A 24,385-nucleotide genomic window follows, 5' to 3' on the forward strand; every position below is an offset into this window, starting at 1 on the left:
AGGAGGCCCCGCTGCCCCCCTTGCGTTCCTTGTCTTCCGGCCGCGGCCCCATGCCATGCAAAAGATAGATAGGCACACACCCGCCTAATTACAGGCCCAGAGAGGGAAGCCTCTGCACAAGCCCGGGCAAGTGAGAACAAGTTCCCGTCGTTACGAAGGCTCAAGGATGAGGGAGGGAATCTTCGGCGCGGGACAGTAAAGCTCCGTCCGCCAGAGGCAGCAGGACCAAAGCCCCTCACCCAAGTGGTCCTTCCTCCCTCTGAGGGCGAGAGACCCGGCTGCCCCTCTGCCTCTGGCTTCCCTCTGAGAGTCTTCGCTCTCCGGGGCTGTAATTGTGCAGTGTGTGCACATGCGCCTATGGAGCGACTCCAGAGCCAGTCCAAATAGCCCTCATTGGCTGATTTAGTTGCTATGCCTATTCATTGGCTGACCTTGTGTCAGCTAAATACCATGGATGCTGGTAGGCAGAGGCAAAAAAAAAATTTCTTCTTATTTTCCTCCCCAGAAACTAAGGTGCGTCTTATACTCCAAAAAATATGGAAACTTTGTTTCCTGTGGGATCCAAAATGTAAATGATTTCAAAGCATTCAGCAAATTTATCATTGCAGCAGTTGGAGAGCTGATTGATTCCTTTCAGTCTTTCAAACGAACTACAGGTAGTCCTCGAATTACAACCACAATTGAGCGCAAAATTGCTGCTGTTAACTGAGACATTTGTTAACAGAATTTTACCACCTTTCTTACCTCAATTGTTAAGTGAATCACTGCAGTTGATAAATTAGTAACCCGGTTGTTGAGTGAATCTGGTTACCCCATTGATTTTGCTTGTCACAAGGTCACAAAAGAGGATCAGATGACCTTGGGACACAGCAACGGTCATAAATATAAACCAGTTGCCAAGCATCTGAATTTTGATCCCATGATCGTGGGGATGCTGCAAAGTTGGTAACTGTGAAAAATGGTCATAAATCACTTTTTTCCTGTGCTGCTGTAACTTTGCATGGTCACTAAATGAACTGCTGTAAATCAAGGATTACCTGTATCTCAGTTTTGGGAGAAGTATACAGTCAGGCATACCTTCTACCTCCAGAAGTTGTTGAAGTTACCAAGAAAATTATATAGCAATTCTTGGCAATGAGGTCTGCCATTAGCTTATTGTACATGCTTATGGATGGAATAAGAAACTAATTTAATTCCTTTGGCAGCTACTAGGTTTGTTTTTACAAAACACTGTAAAAGAAAAGTACATCTCTTTTTTTTGTAGAAGAACTATTTAAAAGGGTAGGAAAGTGCATTGGCCAAAAAATTAGCACAACAATGAAGAGCTTTGAAACCTTGTAAAAAGAAGAATATGTTTATTCAAATCTAGTCACCACCCTTTGCTTTCTTAACAATGTTTTTCCTAAGAGGTTACATTCACCTGAATAAATATTCTAAGTAAAAAATATTGAATCAGGATCTTTAAAGCCTCTTACATCCATTTTCAATGCTTGTACATATATGTGCATATTTCCAATTTATTTTCTTTTTCCATTGTTATTGCTCTTTTTAATTTAATCCTTCCATGGTTATTGTTATTGCTCTTTAATTTCTTTTTATTTCTGTGCTTTATTTTATCTTTTGACGTTACCTTTAAATTGAAAAGCAAAACAATGACATAAATGACTTCTTTCATTTATTTTCAATGTTTTTATATCTGTATCCCATCTATACTATTTTTACAAAATACCTCAAGGTGATGAACATATTCAATACATCTCCTTCCTATTTGCCACAGAACAATCCCTTTGTGAAGTGGGTTGTGCTGAGGGGAAAAATGTCTGGCCAAGGTCACCCAGCTGGGTTTCATGGCTAAGTTGTGACTTTCTAACCTGGTCCCTTAATCACTTGACCTTCTCTGCAGTAATTGTATGTGCTACAATGTAAAACGGGGAAGGTAATACACAAACACACAATCTCTCCTATTCGTTGCACTCTGAATCAAGAAAATACTTTTTTTTAAAACCGTAAACTCAGTGAAATTGTCCTTTCCTTCATAGGGTGAATGGTGCAGTGAGGTGACATGAATCTCTTCAGTTAATAGTTTCTTAGCCCCTGGGTACTTATAAATTCTAGTAATAAATTTTTGCCTAGATTTATTATAATATAAATATAAATGATTCTAGACAAAAGCACGTTTAAACAAATATAGTTAAATGAGAATGATGGTATATTGATGGTATAAAGATTTTTGATTTAAAATGTACAATTCAATATGAATGAAGTATAAAGAATGATTGTAGTAACGCACGAAATTTATTTGTAACCAATCGACATGCTTTCTAGAAGATGTAATGAAGAATGTTTTTAAAAAATAGTTTCTTAGCCCTTTAGATCAGGGGTGTCAAACTCGATTTCATTGAGGGCTGCATCAGGGTTGTGTTTGGCCTCGGGAGGGGGATGTAGTCGGGGGGGCATGGCCAGTTCAACATCACTTCTGACGGGGACACCTGTGTTGACCCAAGCGCTCTGCCAGCGAAAACAAGCTCCCAAGCTCCATTTTCGGCTGCCTCCTGCAACCATCTGCCAGTGAAAATGGAGCTCGGGAGGGCCGGTCCTTTACTATTTCCAGGGCGGCCTTGCAGCAATGGTGATATTCAGCAGGTTCTGAACAGTTCTGGAGAACCGGTAGTGGAAATTCTGACTACCACTTCTGACTGGCCCGGCTCCCATCTATTCTCTGCATTCCAAGTCCCAGTTGATCGGGAGGAAATGGGGATTTTGCAGTTACCTTCCCCTGAAGTAGGGTTGGAATGGAGATTTTTACAGTATCCTTCCCCTGGCACGCCTACCAAGCCACGCCCACATAACCAGTAGTAAAACTTTTTGAATCCCACCACTGCCCTGCAGGCCAGATCTAAGTACCCCGCAGGCCGGATCTTGCCCCCAGGCCTTGAATTTGACATCCCTGCTTTAGATAGTAACCTCTGCCATGTCGTTTATTTCAATATGTGGAAAGTTTGCTCCGCTTTAATCTGATAACCTTCCTGTGCCTATACGTCTGTATTATACTGACAGCACCACTGTTTATGGCATTAGTAGATGAAGACAGAATTCAGAAAGTCTGCTCCATCACGGTTTCATGAGCAAGCCACCATTGGCTTAGTTTACATAATATGCTGTGCTAAAATTAAAGCATATGATAGCTAACGGTGATACAGGAAACCAGCCCAAGTACCCCCAAAAGACAGAACTCTGCATTTTTTTGCCCTTAGCTTCATAATCACATGGATCTCAGCTCAGTCATTCCAGAGTCAGTTTGCCTTTGTATTTCCAGCACTGCATTCTGTATCCTTCTAGATCAATCAAATAGTCAACCTACTTATGCTGCTGTCATAAAGAACTTACAAAGCAGCAGCGAGGTGTGGGGGTGTGAAGGGGAAGGAGAATAGTTTTCTGGGTATAAATAGCAACCTGTTAACTAGTAGGCTATTATGTTAACACAATCCTGTCTGACTCAACAGAAAAGTGCTGCCATTTTGTTAGGTTCAGATTGAGATCTTTCAGGAGAGTAAAGTAAGAAGCAGGGTCCATGCTTGATCATTTGGCCAAATAGCCAAATCTGAACAATGGGAAAGAAAGTGGCATGCAAGTAAACTGCAAATGACGTGAAATAAATCCTAGGGAATCTTTATCTGCAGGTTTCTGAAAAACCAAGCTACTGTGATTAGGTATAGTTGCAGTGACTAAATTGAAACAGCTGACCCTAGTAGAAGGTAGGATGGCCTTTCGGTTGTAGTTGTGCTGGATGTTTACTTTGAGTAACAGAATAACAGAGTTGGAAGATCTTCAAGCCAACCCCTGCTTAAGTAATAAACCCTATACCATTTCGAACCAAGGGTCACAATCTCGTCTTAAAAACCTTCATGATGGAGCACCCACAACTTCTGGAGGCAAGTCATTCCACTGACTAATTGTTCCAACTGTCAGGAAATTTCTCCCGAGTTCTATGTTGCTTCTCTCCTTGATTAGTTTCCATCCATTGCTTCTTGTCCTGCCTTCAGGTGCTTTGGAGAAAACATTGATCCCCTCTTCTTTGTGGCAGCCCCTTAGATATTGCAATAGCAATAGCACTTAGACTTATATACTACTTTACAGTGCTTTACAGCCTTCTCTAAGCAGTGTACAGAGTCAACATATTGCCCCCAACAATCTGGGTCCTCATTTTACCGATCTCGGGAGGCTGGAAGGCTGAGTCAACCTTGAGCTGATGAGATATGAACTGGCAAATTGCAGTCAGCCAGCAGTCAGCAGAATTAGCCTGCACTCTAACCACTGAGCCACCACAGCTCATTGAAACACTGCTATCATATCACTCCTAATTCTTCTTTCCAGTAAACTAGACATTCCCAATTCCTGCAACTGTTCTTCATATAGTTTAGTCTCCAGTCCCCTAATCATCTTTGTTGCTGTTCTCTGCACTCTTTCTAGAGTCTCAACCTCTTTTTATATTGTGGTGACCCAAACTGGATGCAATATTTCAAGTGTGGTCTTACCAAAGCATTATAAAGTATTTAAACCATTGCATATTGATTATCCCAGTAGCATGGTCTCACAGAGCATAGTAACCTATAAAACAGTATTGCTGGGTTTGTGTAACTAGCCACGTTTAGATGTGTTTGGCTTGCTTGTGGCTCTGGACATCATGGGAAGCTACATCTTTCTAACAAAAACTGTTAAGGATATGGGAGAATTGTTTTACCCCATTGTATCTGATCACCTAAACAAAGGAGGAAATAAAAATAATGTGTCATTTCACAAAAGAAAGGATGAAAGTGTTTCAGGATAAAACAGCTTTAACAATTAAGAGAAAATGCTCAGAAAAAATGAGATTGATAAAAAAATAACAATGAGCAGAGCTACTGACTCTTTTGTGTACAACACAATAAATGTATCCTTCTAACTAATAAATAAAATTGCAGAACTTAATTGCCTTTGGAAATTGGCCATCCTAGAAAAAGCAGCCTGTTATGTGATCTTGTAGTGTACTTAACACTAGTTAACATATTTTGGTTTCCGTTCATAAAAATAAAAATGCTTTTTATGACTGCAGAGAAAAAAAAATGGAGAGGAACCAATTGAATCTCCAAAATGCTTCTCACTAGAGTGATGAAGTACTCAATTCTCTTAGGGGAAGCTAAAATATCTGCTAGATATATTGAAACATCAGCAATGTTAATTATCTTATCCCCTATGGAATACAGAAAAGCCATGGCTACAGCATTTTCCCATGATGAATCTTATTTTGGGAAGTCACCCAGAGAAAGCACGTTTTGGGGGATTGAGGAGATTTTAAAAGTTATAATTTCTCCTGTCTTTTGAACTCCTGTTTTTTAAAAAAATTAACTAAACACACAAAAAAGAAAGCATACACATTATTTTATAACATTATAAAGGAAAAAGGCTAAAAAGAAACAAACACATACATATGTTTCTTGTACAACTGTATAAATGTATGCATGTCTGTGAAGAAGACATGAGGACATGCATACACATGTAAAGTTGTACAATAAACATTTCAATAAATGGAAGCCACAATTGATTACAGTCATCCACTGTCTTTTCACCTCTTGATACATCCCATCACTAATATTTTATCATTGGATTCCTAAGCCACTGACTTACAGCAGCAGAGACTTTATATTGCACAATATAACTGGTATTGGCTAGGATAATAACTATGTTGCTTTCCTATACTCTTTATACATAAATAGTGATGAAGAGGGGGATTGAAGGGTAAGAGAGAAATGGTGATCAAAATGAAAGGATAGATGTTGGAAGCGGTGTGTTAAAACTTCTCCAATTGGACATCCTCCATGCATCTCTCCAAATTCAATAGAGAAAGCATCATTTTCGTAATCATTGTCTTCATTCTCATCATCAGTTTAATGCATGTTTCTATTCTATGCTCCTAGGAGAAGCTAGGCCAGGATAGTTAACAAGAAAAGACCAATCAAAAATAATAGTTGTACTATCATTACTTTATAATGTTAATTGGATAATGATAACATTGACTTTTGTCACAGATTTAGCAGCATCGATCAAGTTCAATTTTGAAAATAAAGAGGTGAAGATAAGAAGGCAGGGTATAGATGGTTATATGCATGGTAAATCATGCTACATATTAAATTATAAATAATAAAAATATCATTTTTGCATAGACTCCTTGAGTGGTTCTATTAGAAGTGAACGCTTTTTAGAATCTCATATGAGCAGTCAATATTTGTTCTGAAGAATGTAGTGTTTTGAGGTTTTTTTTTTTTTAACTTATGAAAAATATAGCAAAACCAAGTTTGATGCAGGTTTGGCTTGAGTGTGCTGAGCTACTTTAAACAAACAGATGGTAAAAATAGGTGAAAGCCTTAAAAAGCAGCAACCTGGAAGTACAACACGTATTCAAGAAACCAAAATAGCCTGGCAGAGATCTGAACTTAGTGCCAGATGGAGCCAAGATATTATTATGGTTTATGCTGTTTATTTTTTCATTAAGCACATTGTCTTGCTGTGATTTTTTTTATCTGTTTTAAATTAATTCTAATTACCCGCAGGCATTCAGAAAGCCTGTGGTGCACTCCTTATTGAATTACTGTTCTTTCCATTAGAATTATTTGTTTTCCTTGTCAATGTCTCTCTTCCATTTTGTCAGATTTGTCACTTGAAAACATCAGTGTAAAAATGTTCACAGACATACACACACACAAAGTTTTTGAAGTGATGAGAAGGAACAATGGTCTCATTGGCTCTCTTTTATTTTGAAGATCAGGGTCCTACACGTGTACCCAGAGCTATTAACCTCTTTCTTCCCCTCCATTCTCCACATATGATTATTTATCTTCCCTGTTATTATTTATCTGAGGAAGCATTCCTGTCGTTGGGGCAAGGGAAAGAAAGGGGCGAGAAAAAAAGAAAGGCCTCCGTTGCCATAGCAGCCGCTTGGTCCAGCAATCGTCCGTCTGTGATTCCGTTTGATGGAAAGGACCTAACTCTGCTCTACTGACATTTGCCCAAGACAGATTCAAGTTGACAGGCTCTTTAGGATCTGAATCATTTATAAAGCAGAGGCCACATGGGTGTGCATGTACGTGGGCATGTGTGAAGAGAATAAGGAGGGAGGAAACATGGTTGATGCTAGGGACATGTGTTACAGGCAGAGCACACATGAGGGGACCAGCAGGGTCTGTTTTGCATGAACTTTCTTGCATTTTTTCATCCATTCTAGCAAAACCCCTGTTAGATTCCAGCTAGTTCTTCAAATCAAGGACATTTATTCTATACCAGTGGGAAGAGCTTTGGAGAGCAAGGAGACCAGAGGTGCGTTTCACATAATTTTACCACTGGCTCATCATGCACTGAAACTGTGAGTACATGCACCTTCCCCATGTGCACCTTCTGTGTGGGCACTTTCTGTGCATGTGCTTTGCTCGCACGTGTGGCTTGCACACATGTGCACGGCTTAGAAAACATGGCTAAATAGGACAGCATAGAGCTGGGGTGGTGGCCGGGCCCACCTGCTGGTCGCCACTACTGGTTCATCCAAACTGGTCCGAATCAGCTGAATACCACCACTGAAGGGGACCAAGGGGACAGAACATATGGCTGCCCTTTTCTTCTCTCAGCCCCATATATGGGTTTGAGCTGCAGACATTAGTAGGTGAATTGTGTTTTTCTTCTTGCTTGAAAAGCCACTTTGTGTTTTCAAGGCACAAGACCAAGCCTGCAAGCCTTTTCAGGCCATTAGAGCAACACTAAAGGATGCAAGGAAAAATTCTTATGGGATGAATCTTTCCTTTATCTTTTTACCAATCAAAGCCCTTCTCCTATGATGACAGGAAAACCAACCTTTTTCCTGACTTTGGAGGACTCCTGTCATCTTTTCCTTTACTGCCGTTCGCCTTGAAAAGCAGTCAGATTCCACTCTGATAGCAGACTCCGACTACTACAGGCACAGGCAAAAGAAATGAAAAGGGGGAAGAGTTGCATAGCAACCCCATTCAGGACAGACGAGCTGCCATCATTTTTTTGCTTGGCAAGACCTGGTGCCTTTAAAATAGGCACAATTCTCCAAGCATTGAAAATGTTATTGCAATAAAGGACTTTGCTGCTGCTATATAAATTCAGCCACTGTTGTTTATAAATCATGGCTCATGGGTGTTATGTAATTCCAGCCAAGTGTGAGTCAACACATCATGGTTAAGCAAACCAAGGCATAATGTGCAAATTCATACATCCTCCTGCAAATTTGTTTCTCTTAATTAGAAGGACTATATTATTTAGATAAGTATTGTGTGAGATGCAGCTCAGTTGGGGCAGGCTAAAGCAAACAGTCATCTGGGTCACGTACAAAAATGAACAGGAATTGCCCAGTCTCTTTTCCACAATACAATACAATACAATACAATACAATACAATACAATACAATACAATACAATACAATATACAATACAATACAATAGCAGAGTTGGACAGGACCTTGGAGGTCTTCTAGTCCAACCCCCTGCCTAAGCAGAAAACCCTATACCATTTCAGACAATTGGCTATCCAACATCTTCTTAAAGACTTCCAGTGTTGGGGCATTCACAACTTCTGGAGGCAACTTCTGTTCCACTGATTAATTGTTCTAACTGTCAGGAAATTTCTCCTCAGTTCTAAGTTGCTTCTCTCCTTGATTAGTTTCCACCCATTGCTTCTTGTTCTCCCTTTGGAGAATAGTTTGACTCCCTCTTCTTTGTGGCAACCCTTGAGATATTGGAACACTGCTATCATGTCTCCCTTAGTCCTTCTTTCTATTAAACTAGACATACCCAGTTCCTGCAACTGTTCTTCATATGTTTTAGTCTCCAGTCCCCTAATCAGCAACACTTCATTGCTGTTTTCTGCACTCTTTCTAGAGTCTCCACATCTTTTCGACATCGTGGCGACAAAAACTGAATGCAGTATTCCAAGTGTGGCCTTACCAAGGCATTATAAAGCGGTATTAACACTTCACGTGATCTTGATTCTATCCCTCTGTTATGCAGCCTAGAACTGTGTTGGCTTTTTTGGCAGCTGCTGCACACTGCTGGCTCATATTTAAATGGTTGTCCACTAGGACTCCAATATCCCTTTCACAGTTACTACTACTGAGCAAGGTACCACCTATACTGTACCTATGCATTTTGTTTTTCTTGCCTAAATGTAGAACCTTACTCTTTTCACCATTGAATTTCATTTTATTAGATAGTGCCCAGTGTTCAAGTTTGTCAAGATCCTTCTGTATCTTAAGCCTATCTTCTGGAGTGTTGGCTATTCCTGCCAGCTTGGTGTCATCTGCAAATTTGATGAGTTCCCCATTTATCCCCTCATCCAAATCATTGATGAAGATGTTGAAAAGTGCTGGGCCTAAAACAAAACCCTGGGGTACTCCACTGCATACCTCCCTCCATGTAGATGCAGTTCCATTGAGGACTACACGTTGAGTGTGGTTGGTCAGCCAGTTACGAATCCATCTGGTGGTGATGCTGTCTAACCCACATTCTTCTACTTTATCTAGTAGTATAGGTTACGGTCTACTTTATTAAATGCCTTACTGAAGTCCAAGTAAATTATATATCAAATTGTATATCAAGTCACATCTTTCTCTGAAATATATCTTTCCTTTTCTCCCTTCTCCTCCGCTCTCTCCAATGCTCTGTTTTTCTTTCATTTACCCTCCATTCAGCAATTTGCCAAGTGAGGGACCATCTTACTAGGTATCCGAATTGCTTGCTTGAAAAGGCCTTGTAAATTCCTTTGAGGAAGCATATGCTTTGGCCAAGAGCCACGTGCCAACTGAGGACTGTAGGTTGCTCCCCCATTGACTGAACACATTCAGGAAAAAACAAAAGAGGGAAATTCAAGAACAGGAACGTTCATTTGGCCTTCTTTGGCCTATAAGGGTCATTGTCCCCAAATCAGACGTGTAGAATGGAGGCAGCAGGAAAGAGCCCACCTTGCTACTAAATCCCATCTCCTGCAAAGTATGATAATAGGTGTCCAGATACTTCAGGAAAAGAAAGATTTAGAGCCAATTAGCACGACAACTTTGCATTAAGGCTACTATCACAGGTCAGTTAAAGACCTGGATAAGTTAAAAAAAGACGTTAATGACAAAAAAGGAAGTCCATTGGGAGAGAACCTGCCAAGACTCTTCATACCAAAGCTAATCTTTGATAAACCTGGATCTAAGCTGTAATCATTTCAGACTGCAAATTATGGCCTATTCCCTTCCTTGTATTACAGGGGTGTCCAAACTTGGGAACTTTAAGACTTGTGGACTTCAACTCCCAGAATTCCCCAGCCAGCATGTTCCCAAGTTTGGACACCCCTGTTGTATTACAAAACACTAATGCACACAGAGAGAAAGAGAATGTGGGTGAGGGTGTTTGCAAAGGAAACTGAAAACAAGGAGGGGATGAATGCATATGGAAATGCACTCCCAAGCATATTTTTAAGAGCAAAACAATTAAAGGAGAAGGAATGAAACAACCCTAGCACTAAAGATCACTGTAAAATTCTTGCTGAATATCTTTTTATATTAATGATCTCTCCTCAACAGCACATTATTTGATTAATTGAACATGCATTTGCAAATTCCGAAATAGTCCCAGGTCAGCATGGCCAAGGAGGGATGGGAATTATAACTCAAAAGATCCAGGGTACAATAAATTGGGAAAGGCTGCCAGAGAAGGTCTCCCATGCCTTCATAGGAGTAAATTAAACCTGCTGAATGAACAAACAGCACCAGGGTAACGTTTGCCTTTGAAATATACAGTATGAGAATACCGATGTTGGGTTCCTATCATTTACCAGAAATGAAAGGAAGGTGTAACAGAAGCATGCAAAATCCCATAGAAAAACTTAGAGAGCTTTTTCCTACCTATGTTAGGATGTTTCAGAAGGCGGCAGATCCGAGCCTCTCGTTCTAGCTTCTGATGATCTGTCAGGAGAAGACATTCGCAAATCAGCATGGGAGAAAGAGAGAGAGATGCCCAACGACAAATGTGATTCCCCCCCTATTCTTATTATCTTGGGATTTAGAACATGCAAATTCAGTTAACAGTGAATCTTATTTGAAATGGTATACCACTCTTCACAATACAGAATCAGAAAGGGATTAGAAAGGTTAACATAGGATATAAACAACAACAACAACAACCATTAGAAGCTTCCACATAAAGTCATTCAGAAAGCTATCTGAGGGGATTAAGGGATACACTGGTAACAGCACAGAATATCTCAAAGCTAGGGATGTGATGGCTCAGTGGCTAAGACGCTGAGCTTGTCGATCAAAAGGTCGGCAGGTCGGCAGTTCAAATCCCTAGTGCCGCATAATGGAGTGAGCTCGTGTTACTTGTCGCAGCTATTGCCAACCTAGCAGTTCGAAAGCATGTAAAAATGCAAGTAGAAAAATAGGAACCATCTTTGGTGGGAAGGGAACAGTGTTCCGTGTGTTTTCGGCATTTAGTCATGCCAGTCACATGTCCACGGAGACATCTTCGGACAGTATTCGCTCTTTGGCTCTGAAACAGAGATGAGCACCGCCCCCTAGAGTCAGGAACAACTAGCACGTATGTGTGAGGGGAACCTTTACTTTTATGTCAAAGCTAAACGTAGCTGCAGGAGAGTGCAGGTGTGGAAATCAGTCAGCCCTTATAGCCCTCTGTTAAGTAATCCTAGAGTTGTGTACTCTGAAGCAAGTCCACTGACTTCCATGGGATTGATTATTTAAAAGCTAAGCAAAGTTGGACATTACTTGAACAGAAAGACTATCAAGAAAGTCCAGGGATGTAAGCTCTGCTGGGAAGTTAAACAAGGAATCTTAGATGATGTCTTCATGAAAATTGACTCATTCCATTTGCCCTGAGTCACTTGTAAACATACCTCAGCTTGTGTTGAGATGAGATAGGAGAAAGTTCACACAGCTATCAATCCTCCATTGTGCTGTAACTGTGCCTCAGTGCTTGGGGACCGAGTCTCACACCACAGCAGAAGTGACAAACATCAAAAGCTAAGCTGTGTATGAGTAAGAACATCACACTCCTTTCTTTGTTGCTCTGCTTTGTAGGTGGGTTTTTTTGTCGTTGTTGTTGTTAGCTTTTTAAATGTCTATTCCAACAGATAGATGGAAATAAACTATGAATTCTCAAGCCGTGATTTGTCATAATTGTGATGATTATGGCTTACAGCTCATGAAAACCCCAAATCCACAATCTCAGAAAATTAGAATATTACATGCAACCAATAAAACAATGATTGTACGTAAGAACAATATTGGCCCTCTGAAAAGTATAAGCATGCATATGTACTCAGTACTTGGTTTGGGCCCCTTTTGCAGCAATTACTGCCTCAATGCGGTGTGGCATGGAAGCTATCAGCCTGTGGCACTGCTGAGTTGTTATGGAAGACCAGGATGCGTCAATAGCAGCCTTCAGCTCTTCTGCATTGTTCGGTCTCATGTCTCTCATCTTTCTCTTGGCAATGCCCCATAGATTCCCTATGAGGTTCAGGTCAGGCGAGTTTGCTGGCCAATCAAGCACAGTAATCCCACAGTCATTGAACCAGGTTTTGGTGTTTTTGGCAGTGTGGGCAGCTGGAAAATGAAATCAGCATCCCCATAAAGCTCGTCTGCAGAAGGAAGCATGAAGTGCTCCAAAATCTCCTGGTAGACGGCAGCTTTGACCCTGGTCTTAATGAAGCACAGTGGTCCAAAGTCCTTTTTTTCTGATGAGAGCAACTTTTACCAAAAGCACCAAAAACTGGTTCAATGACCATCGGATTACTGTGCTTGATTGGCCTCTCCATACTTCCTCCATACTCTGGGTCCTTGGTTTCCAAATTAAATGCAAAAGTTGCTCTCATCAGAAAAGAGGACTTTGGACCACTGAGCAACAGGACATTGGACCATTGTGCTTCATTAAGACGAGGGTCAACGCAGCCGTCTACCAGGAGATTTTGGAGCACTTCTGCTTCCTTCTGCAGATGAGATTTATGGGGATGCTGACTTCATTTTCCAGCTACCCACACTGCCAAAAGCATCAAAACCTGGTTCAATGACTATGGGATTACTGTGCTCGATTTGCCAGCAAACTATGGGGCATTGCCAAGAGAAAGATGAGAGACATGAGACTGAACAATGCAGAAGAGCTGAAGGCCGTTATTGAAGCATCCTGGTCTTCCATAACACCTCAGCAGTGCCACAGGCTGATAGCTTCCATATCAAGCCGCATTGAGGCAGTAATTGCTGCAAAAGGGGCCCAAACCAAGTACTGAGTACATAGGCATGCTTATACTTTTCAGAGGTCTGATATTGTTCTTACGTACAATCATTGTTTTATTGATTGCATGTAATATTCTAATTTTCTGAGATGGTGGATTTGGGGTTTTCATGAGCTTAATCATCACATAATCATCACAATTATGACAAATCACAGCTTGAACTATCTTGCTTTGCATGTAATGAGTCTTATCTCATATATTAGTTTCACCTTTTAAGTTGCATTACTGAAATAAATGAACTTTTGCACGATATTCTAATTTTTTCACCTGTAACTCGGTAACTGGAAGGTAATTGCTGAAAGCAATTACATCCCCCCACAGTGGATGAAAGAACTCCCACCCAGCCCCTAGTCCATCCCAGCACGCCTGCATGTTGCTCTCCATACATTCAGAGGAAAAGCAGCAATAAGAGTTTGGGTGTAGCCTTGGTGGCTATCAGTTAATTGTAACATGCACAGCAGTGCTTCTGTTCCTCTACAAGTGTTTTTCTCCTTTGCTGAAAGAAGAAAAGAAATTTTAAAAACAGTGCAGGTAAAAGAAATGAATGCATAATTAGAATGGAAACCTTTTTTTCCTGGATCAATTTAAATTACCTTTTTCTTTTAAGGACGTGACCTTGTGTATTTTTTTCTACTTTCGTAATGATTTTGGAAGGAATAAACTCATTCTCTTTATTAACTAGTGTAAACAAACATGGTGTGAGCAGAGAACACAACAAAAACTCGATCTAAAGGTGAGCAAAGAAATTTCTAAGAGGTGGGTTTTAATTTCTACTCAGAATAGAAGTCTCAGACATTTAAATCCTTTAAGGATTCTGTTACTATCCAAGCTGGTCTTTCCCTCAATCACAGAGGTAGTCCAGGCAATATCCATTTAAAATATAGAAGAAGGAGAGTACAATGCAAAAGAATAAAAATGCCAGCAGTAATACCTAATAAAAAGCAAGATAAAACCAGCAGCAAACCCAAAGGGAACAAAGGATGTTCACTCAAATCATGTTAGGTACAGTGTCAGTTCAGCTACCGTGGTTTATGCTTTATGGCTTGAGTCAGCCCTCTGAGTTTATGAATTAATGGAAATTTTGGACTGTCAGCATCAATTGTAACTTAGTAGTGTTAACACTGAGGCATCGCTTTCCTCCTTCTGTTATTGACAGGCAAACAAATTTTCAACTCTGTTTGAGCTCCTTGGAGTTGCATTAGCCACATCACTGTAAAATATAGGCATTTGCTTCTTTACATTGTACAATGTGATAGTTTGTGCATGTGTCTTTGCAATTTGTTGGCTGCTTGGCATATTCAATGTATTTCCTGGGAGCATAATATTCCTCCTTTAAATATTTATGAACGCTGCAATAGCAGACATATTATAGCTCAGTATTTCATGTTGTTAGTGTTCTCTGAGCTACATTTTGGGATTGCACAGACTGTATTGTATAACATCACTAATGCAGGAGACAGGAGAAGTTAATGTGATTTATGATTTGGGCGTGTCAATTGACACCAGTATTATTCCGACATTACCTGAACCAGGGTAGAAAAATAGGGGCAATGTCAGCCTCTACAAAGAGTTAGCTATTCAAGGGTGTGAGGCAGAGGTGGGGTTCACTTATCTTCCCTACCAGTTTGCAAATGTGAGTGAATGTGAGCATCTCATCTGTGCATGTGCACTGCCTTCTGTGCATGTGCAGTGCTCGTGCATTACATCTGGGTGGGTGGGCGGAGCCTCCCACAGTCACCGCTACCAGTTCGCCCAAACCGGCTGAATCCCACCTCTGGTGTGAGGTCGCATAGTGTGAACTGCAATCTGAGGGCAATGCTCCAAAAGTGAAAAGTGAAGAAGGGTGTGCTCTTTCCTCTATGTGTCTCCGCTTCAAGAGGAGCATATCTTTAAGCAGTTATTTCCCACTCTAGTTTTCCACTGGGGAGCAGTGGTGGGTTTCAAACATTTTTAGAACCTCTTCTGTAGGTGTGGCCTGCTTTGTGGGAGTGGCTTGCCGGCCATGTGACTGGGTGGGAGTGGCTTGCCATCCATGTGACTGGGTGGGAATGGCTTGCAAGCCATGTGATTGGGTGGGCATGGCCAACTTGTAAAATGTGGTGAAACTCACTTAACAATACTCTTGCTTAGCAACCAAAATGTTGGCTCAGAAACTCTGGCATTTGAAGCACGCAAGTCTTAAAGCTGTCAATTACAAGACCCCTGTACCCTTAAACCTTTAGAAAAAAACCCAGGGGTGTTCAAACTTGATAGTTTTAAGACTTGTGGACTTCAACTCCCAGAATTCCTCCTCCAGTCATGTTAGCTCAGGAACTCTGGCATTGAAGTGTGCAAGTCTTAAAGCTGTCAAGTTACAAGACCCTTGCACCCCTAACCCTTTAGAAAAAAACCCCAGGGGTGTTCAAACTTGATAGTTTTAAGACTTGTGGACTTCAACTCCCAGAATTCCTCCTCTCGCTCTTCATCTTGATGATGTGTGGACGGGCGGCGGGAGGGAGCTGGAACCAGTTCTAAACAGCACTGTAGATTTGTGGAACCTCTTCTATAGAAGACGTTGGAACGGCAGGAACCCACCCATGTTGGGGAGGTTGCTTCCCATCACACTCACTGCCTCCCATGGACCTCTGCAAAAATGAGAAAAATGAACCCAAACATTTGCATCTCTAATGGGCTGTAGTGTGGCAGGGTTTACTAAGGCCAAAGCAAACCGCTTATGCTGGGTTTCCCAACTGAACATGTAGCTGATGCAGCTTTAATTATTTCAGAATTCCATCATCTCATGCCACTGAGTCTGACAGGCAGCTCTTTCATAATTGAACACTAACACTTTTCCCTATTTCAGTCTTTCTGCATCTCTATTTACGCACCTGCCATGTAAAGCCCTAAATAATCTTTTTCAGTTCTTGGCATTTACATGACTTTTAAAGACTCATCACTGCGGCACTTCCCCCCCCCCTCCTTAAACTAGACATAGAATACAACACTTAATCTTTTCCATCTCGTTCTGCTTATTGAATTCCATCCCCTTCACAATTTATCTCCATTGGTCACTGCTTTATTTTTGCAGTGGCATCAGCAAGAGACAGGTTAACCCATAATATATGTTCAAGCATGGTCTAGTGTGTTGAGTCAACCCAGCTAGTATAGTGTACAAACCATTGTTATGGCTTAGCATGACATGTAGTAGAAATTCACCTTTATATATTTGCATGACATGTCGAGCCATATTAGGGTTAATGTGCAGATTGTGGTGGAGATGTACGAATTACTATCTGGAACCAAAGGCTTTTTGTCCACTCACATCTAACCATGGCATGAACATACTCCAGCAACCTCTTTTGTTCTTCAAGCTCCTAAAATTTGCTTCATTTCATCTCCAACTATGCCAGAGGCAGCTTAAAATCATCCTTTGCTGTTCTAATGATAATGTTAAAGCAGACAGTAAGTCATGGTAGTTTTCACCTTGGCGTAATGTGCCACATTTCAGAGATCTTTCCAAAGATCCTGCATCCAGGTGACTTTGAATGGGAAGAATCAGTGCAGCATGCATTGACCAATTAGGCTAGTGCAGGCACATCTTGTCCTTTCTGATATAATTCTAAAGACTCCTAATCTAATTCCATCTAAATATTAGGTAATCTATCAATTATCTAATATTTTAAAATCTAATAGAAACCATTGTTTTCTATGGGCATTTTCCTAATCAGCTCCCTCACCCCTCTGTTGCTTCCTGTTCATGCTCTCCCTAATATGTCAGATATTGTTCCACAAAGCTTTGGAAATGGAGCCAATTACCAAGGCATTGGACTGGAATAGCATCAAATCCATGTAAAGGGACCTCAGCTATCTGCTGATACCAAATGACAGTCAGGGTCTTTTTGAATACACCCATGCAAAACAATTGTGTGACACCAGAGCATGTTTTGACAGAGTATTAAACCTACTAGTCTTTGCCTTCCCAGTCTCAGCTCTCCTTAAAGGAAGTGATTGCTAGATGTTTACATTTAATGGGAGGTATAAATGAGAATGCAAATAGCTTCGAAGAAGGAAATCAACAGCCATTATGAAAATGTGACCTTATCCCAGAAAAACAAGAGAAGAGATGACTCTTCAGTATAAGAAGAAGGAAGAGAGAATCTGTCAGGCTTTTTATACCCTAAGAATTCATCAGACATTCAGTCAGTCTTGTGATGTCTATTTCCTGGCATGGCCTATCTTGAAGGGCTGAACAAAGGAGAGAGACATAAATTGAGGGAAATCTATCAATCTCTTCCTTAGCATAGCCTATAAATATGGACAACATTGTACCAAAATATTATAAGTGCCTGGATAGAGACAGCCAGCTTATGATCCTGGGGGGATTTCAATCTGCCTTCCATTGGCGAGATATCCAAGTCAACTCGGGAGTTCATGGCTTCCATGACGGCTATGGACCTAACTCAGTTAATTCAAGACCCCACCCCATTATAGGGGACACACACTCGACCCGATTTTTGTCTCTGGGCAGTGGATGAATGATCTACATTTAGAGGATATTTCTATCCAACCCTTGTCATGGTCTGATCATTTCCTCATCAGGCTTGACTTCCATACTGCTACCCCTCGCCCCAGGGAGGCGGAACCGACTAGATGGTTCTGCCCCAGGTGCCTGATGGACCCTGAAAGGTTCCTGATGGAGCTTGGGACTGAATCCCTTGCTCACAACTCGACCAAAGCCCTAGTGGAAGCCTGGGATAGGGCAGCCATTGGGGCCTTGGATCACGTTGTGCCTTTGCGGCCTCTGACCCGGTGTCGATCCCGGGTAGCTCCCTGGTTTACTGAGGAGCTCCGGGAGATGAAACACTGGAAAAGCCACCTAGAGAGTGGTTGGAGGGCCAGTTGATCTGAATCTGATCGAACACTAGTAAGAATTCATATTAAATCCTACTTAGTGGCGATAAAAGCGGCAAAATGGCAACATTTTTCTGCTCTTATCGCGTCCGCAGACAACTGCTCAGCCGCCCTGTTTAGGGTGACCCACTCCTTATTTAACCAAGGAACTGGGAAAGACCCCTTGCAGGGTAGGGCTGAAGAATTTGTTCAGTATCTGCAGAATAAAACTGCTCAGATCCGGACAGGCTTGGACTCTGGGTAGATTCCGGTGAGTCGACAGGGATGAATCTTGTGGAGACAATCTGGGATGAGTTTGACCCTGTGACCCCCAAGGGCATGGACAGGATTATGGGGAGACTCAGTGCTGCCACTTGTGTACTTGACCCGTGTCCCTCTTGGTTGGTTTCGGCGTCCTGGGAGGTGACACGAGGCTGGCTCCAGGTGATTACCAATGCTTCATTGAGAGAGGGGTTCTTTCCCACCACCTTGAAGGAGGCGGTGGTGAGGCCCCTCCTTAAGAAGCCTTCCCTGGACCCAGCCTCTTTAGCCAACTATCGTCTGGTCTCCAACTTTCGCTTTGTAGCGAAGGTTGTCAAGAGTGTGGTAGCACATCAGCTTCCTCAGTACCTGGATGAAGCTGTCTACCTGGATCCGTTTCAGTCGGGTTTCAGGCCCGGGTACAGCATGGAGACAGCATTGGTTGCGTTGGTCGATGATCTCTGGCGGGCTCAGGACAGGGGCTGCTCCTCTGTCCTGGTCCTATTAGACCTCTCGGTGGCTTTCGATACCATCGGCCATGGTGTCCTACTGCGACGACTCGGGGGTTGGGAGTGGGGGGCACCGTTTTATGGTGGTTCTCCTCCTACCTCTCGGATCGGTCACAGTTTGTGTTGACTGGAGGGCAGGGATCGACCCCGAGACGCATCACTTGTGGGGTGCCCCAGGTATCAGTTCTCTCACCCCTCCTGTTCAACATATATATGAAACCACTGGGCGAGATCATCCGTGGTTTTGGGGTACGGTATCATCAATATGCTGATGATACCCAACTTTTCATCTCTACCCCAAACTACCCAAACACCCTCGACGTGATGTCCCGATGCCTGGAGGCTGTGCCGATCTGGATGGTGAGGAACAGGCTCAAGCTCAATCCCTCCAAGACTGAGTGGCTGTTGTTTCCATCATCTTGATTTGTGCATCTTGTCCCATCTTTGATGATTGGGGGAGAAATTTTAGCCCCCTCAGAGAGGGGCTGCAATCTGGGAGTCCTCCTGGATACGCGGCTTAGTTTAGATTTAGATTTGGATTTAGATTTATTGCATTTCTAAACCGCTTCCTCTCCCCAAAGGGACTCGGAGCGGTGTACAATCGGAAGTTAAAAGCATATATAAATTACATAGACATTGCATAATGTATATCCAATTACATTTATATATATTTATATAGAGGAGGCATTAGGACTCATAAAACCAATTCATTAAAATCAATCCAATAATGGTAAAATTAGTCCAGTAATGGTAAAATATAATACAACATTAAAAACTACCCTATAGTTTAAAATAACTGCCAGGAGGATTAGAAGGTAATACTATAGTTGAGCCAGGCCGGCTAGTTGGAACAGGTGGGTCTTGAGTTTCGTACGGAAAGAGCGGAGGTCGGTGGTGGTCCTAATATCTGAGGGGAGGTCATTCCAGAGGGCTGGGCCCATCACAGAGAAGGCCCTACTCCTGGGCGCCGCCCGCTGGCATTGCTTAGTGGACGGCACCCGGAGGAGTCCCTCTCTGTGAGAGCGAATTGGCCGCAGGGATGTATGGGGTAGGATGCGATCCTGCAAGTAACTAGGTCCTGTGCCATGGAGCGCTTTGAAGATGGTAATCAACACCTTGAAACGCACCCGGTAGACCACAGGTAGCCAGTGCAGCTCGCGCAGGATAGGTGTTACATGGGAGTACCTGGTACTCCCCATAGCGGCCGCATTCTGAACCAGCTGCAGTCTCCGGGTGCATCTCAAGGGAAGCCCCATGTAGAGAGCGTTGCAGTAGTCCAGACGGGACGTCACCAGCGCATGAGTGACTGTACGAAGGGCGTCCCGGTCCAATAGGGGGCGCAATTGGCGCACCAGGCGAACTTGGTGGAACGTCCCCCTCGCCACGGCTGCCATGTGCTCATCCATCGACAGCCGAGCATCTAGGAGGACGCCCAAATTGCGCACCCGCTCCACGGGGGCCAGTTGCTCACTCCCAATGGCCAGTGATGGAGTCCACTGGTTGAACCGGGTCGCCGGTAGCCACAGCCACTCCGTCTTGGAGGGGTTGAGCTTGAGTCTGTTGCCTCCCATCCAGACCCGTACAGCTTCCAAGCACCGGGACATCATTTCGACAGCCTCGTTGGGGTGGTTCGGGGTGGAGATGTACAGCTGCGTATCATCAGCGTACAGGTGGTATCCGACCCCGAAACCACGAATGATCTCACCCAGCGGCTTCATATATGTGTTGAACAGGAGAGGCGAGAGGACCGACCCCTGCGGCACCCCACAAGTGAGCGGCCTCAGGGTCGACCTCTGCTCCCCTGCCAACACGCATTGCGTCCGGCCGGAGAGGAAGGAGCAGAACCACCGCAAAACGGTGCCCCTCACCCCCAACCCCTCCAGCCAGCGCAATAAGATACCATGGTCGATGGTATCAAAAGCCGCTGAGAGGTCTAATAGGACCAGGATGGAGGAACAACCCCCATCCCTGGCCCTCCAGAGATCATCTACCAACGCGACCAAGGCCGTCTCCGTGCTGTGACCGGGCCGGAAACCGGACTGGCGCGGGTCTAGATAGTCAGTTTCCTCCAGGTGACGTGGGAACTGTTGTGCCACCACACTCTCTACAACCTTCGCTAAAAAGGGAAGGTTGGAGACGGGACGATAATTAGCTAGCTCAGTTGGGTCCAGGGAAGGCCCCTTGAGTAAGGGCCTCACCACCGCCTCTTTCAAGGCGGCCGGTAAGGACCCCTCACTCAATGAAGCGTTCACTAGCACGAGGAGCCAGTCTCGTGTAACCTCCCAGGATGCCAGTACAAGCCAGGAGGGACACGGGTCTAATAAACATGTAGTGGCTCGCAGTCGCCCACGCAACCTGTCCATATCGTCGGCTACAACAGAGTCAAACTCCTCCCAGAATGGTCCCTCAAGACTCGCCTCGGACGTCCCCCCTAGGCCACTGAGGGGGATCCATTCCCTCTGGATTTGAGCGATTTTATCCTGCAGATATTCCCCAAATTCCTCTGCCCTGCCCTGCAAGAGGGCTTCCCGCGGCCTCTGTGACAGGAGGGAGCGGGTCACCCGAAACAGGGCAGCAGGGTGGTTGTCTGCGGACGCAATAAGAGCGGCACAATGTCGACGCTTAGCCACTCTTAATGCCACAAGGTAGGTCCTTAAGTAGGTTCTTACCTGTGTTCGGTCAAATTCGGAACGGGAGGATCTCCATCTGCTCTCTAGGTGTCTCTTGTGGCGTTTCATCACCCTTAGCTCCTCGGTAAACCAAGGGGCCCGGGTGGTTCGTTTAGAAGTACACCTGATGGCCGTGACCAGGGGGGGCTTTTACCAGGTTTGCCTAGTACGTCAGTTGCACCCCTTCCTGGATTGGGATGCTCTGTGCACAGTCACTCATGCCCTCGTCCTTTCTCACATGGACTACTGCAACACTCTCTACATGGGGCTGCCCTTGAAGAGCACCCGGAGGCTTCAGCTGGTCCAGAATGCAGCCGCATAGGTTATCATGGGGGTGCCTAGGTGCTCCCATGTTACACCCCTTTTTAGGCGGCCTGCACTGGTTGCCGGTTGTTTTCCAGGTGCGATTCAAGGTACTAATTATGACCTTTAAAGCGCTCCATGCTTAGGCCCAGGGTACCTGCGAGACCACCTACTGCCACCAGTAGCCTCCCACCGTCCAGTGCGATCTCACAGAGTTGGCCTCCTCAGGGTGCCAGACAGTGTCGGCTAATGACTCCCAGGGGGAGAGCCTTCTCTGTGGGAGCGCCTTCCCTCTGGAATGAGCTACCCCCAGAGCTTCGCATAATCCCCGACCCCCGATCCTTCCGACGCACCCTAAAAAGTTGGCTTTTCCAGCAAGCTGGCCTGGCCTGAACAAAATAAAATAAATGATTGATTTAATTGTTAATTTTAATCTAATTTTTAAAATGTTATTGTTAATATTAATTGGGTTTGTTTTTGAATACTCTATCTAATTTCCTTTTTAACTTTTGTAATATGGTTTTTTTGTTTAATGTTGTACACCGCCCTGAGTCCTTTGGGAGAAGGGCGGCATATAAATCCAAGTGTGGGCAGCACATTTTATGTTAGTTTTCAGCCATTTAAAAGCCTAATTTAGCCAAGTCAGGAAGAGGACACCTAGGATAAGATGGTCGTGGGAGACTGCACTTGATGTTTTGGGGAAGACTTAAGGGCCGTCAAAAGCAATAAGATAGTGCCAGGTTGTGGGCCTGGAACTGTCTTCTTTTCCCTCTTCTATGGATGGGACTTGCATTTTCATAGCTGACATGATCCACTAGCATTTCTGCTTCAGCATGGATGGAAAACCCATCACTAATTTCACATCACAGATAGGTCCAGGAATTGCAAAAGGGTGGAAGGTTGAAATTTGATGCCACATGGGATCTCAAGCGACCGAGGCTCAAGTTTGCATACCTCAGCCATAGTCCTGGCTGCTGTCCAAAATCTGGATATTGTTCCCATGATGAAATTCTTCTGCCATTCACATATAGATATGGAAAGCAGCAACAAACCAGAATTTAGTAATTTTCTCCCCCTCCCAATTTCTGGAAATAATACTTGGGAGTTTTCTTTTTAATTTTACCTATTTAGGGGATATCTACAGAATTTGAAAGAGTGGAAACAAATTGAACTAATAGACCTATTCAGGAAAAGAGTGTAATTGTGAATGCAATCTTGTGCCTCACAGAGTTAAAAGAGTTTTCTCCCAAGTAAACGGCTACAGGTTTGTAACCTCACTAGCATTTAACTCCAATATATTAGGTGCAAATGGTTTTGCTGTACTGTATGTATAAAAGGATAAAAACAACTGGATTTTATTTTATGTTATTTATATTCATGAGTACTATGTGCTCAAAATGCAGGACCTCATATAATTTCAAATGTGCAGTCACTGTTGGTCAGAACTGTTAACAGTGTATTCATAAATAATAGTTGCATTTTGCTCTGTGTTGTTTCAATTCTTTTCTGTTATAACACAGCAGTTTTTATTTTGTCCTTTAGAAGAACTTGAATAGGTACAATAGTAGGCATCTGTTCCTAACCACAAGGACACTCAAAATAACAAAACCTGCATGGTGATGCCACATTGCAAACTCTGACTTTTGTACTTCCATGTTGATGTTGCACTGGCTTTTACTATATCTAACCATCTTGTTGCTTCTTATTTAGAAATTATATTTTTCCATATCATACAGGGGTAGATTAGGTGCCTATGAGTAGTGCTTTAAAAAAAATATAATGGGAAGAAAAATATGTTTCTAAAATGTTCAAACTAGTTGTATCTGCTGCCACTGAAGAAGCAGCTTGTTGTACTGCTCATTATGTACTCCAGCACAAGGAGCAATTCTCTCACCTCATGGAGGAACAAATGTTCTTCTTTCAGCTGACAAACATTTGGGAGAATGAGTAAAGAACATTGAAGAAGGCTTTTGCATTGTGACACTTGAGGCAGCTGTGAACAGTCTTGTAATTATGCCGCAATCACTGTCTTGGGTGAACTTAGCACAACAAACTTAATCTAGACACTACCATTCACAAGTCTTTTACTCATGGAACTGGCAACTCAAAATCTTGCTGGTCAGAGAAAATATTGCCTTTTTCAGTAACACAAAGTTGTAAGTCACTTCACCCCTCCTTTTTGTTCTGCCTGATATCCATGACTTCCTGAGCCTTTAGAGTACTGGCAGAGTTTCATTGCATCAATGTCCCTTCTGCATTGGCTAGATAGGTTATGGGCACCAAAGCCAATTGAGACTAAAACATATGAAGAACGGTTGTAGGAACTGGGTATGTATAGTTTAATGAAAAGAAGGACTAGGGGTGACATGATAGCAGTGTTCCAATATCTCAGGGGTTGCCACAAAGAAAAGAGAGTCAAGCTATTCTCCAAAGCACCTGAGG

General features: G+C 43.1%; 1 protein-coding gene across 5 annotated transcripts in view; it reads right to left on the reverse strand.

The window, feature by feature from the left end:
* Positions 1 to 24,385, reverse strand: part of CAMK2A (calcium/calmodulin dependent protein kinase II alpha) — a 301,059-nt gene that overhangs the window by 214,885 nt on the left and 61,789 nt on the right. For all 5 annotated transcript variants that reach the window (XM_081942664.1, XM_081942663.1, XM_081942665.1 and 2 more), the window contains exon 3: positions 10,934 to 10,993. In XM_081942664.1, the coding sequence (XP_081798790.1) occupies positions 10,934 to 10,993 (60 nt within the window). The remainder of the gene's footprint in view (positions 1 to 10,933; positions 10,994 to 24,385) is intronic.

The sequence above is a fragment of the Natrix helvetica genome (assembly GCF_964273705.1).
Source record: "Natrix helvetica genome assembly, chromosome: 1".
Lineage (NCBI taxonomy): Eukaryota > Metazoa > Chordata > Lepidosauria > Squamata > Natricidae > Natrix > Natrix helvetica.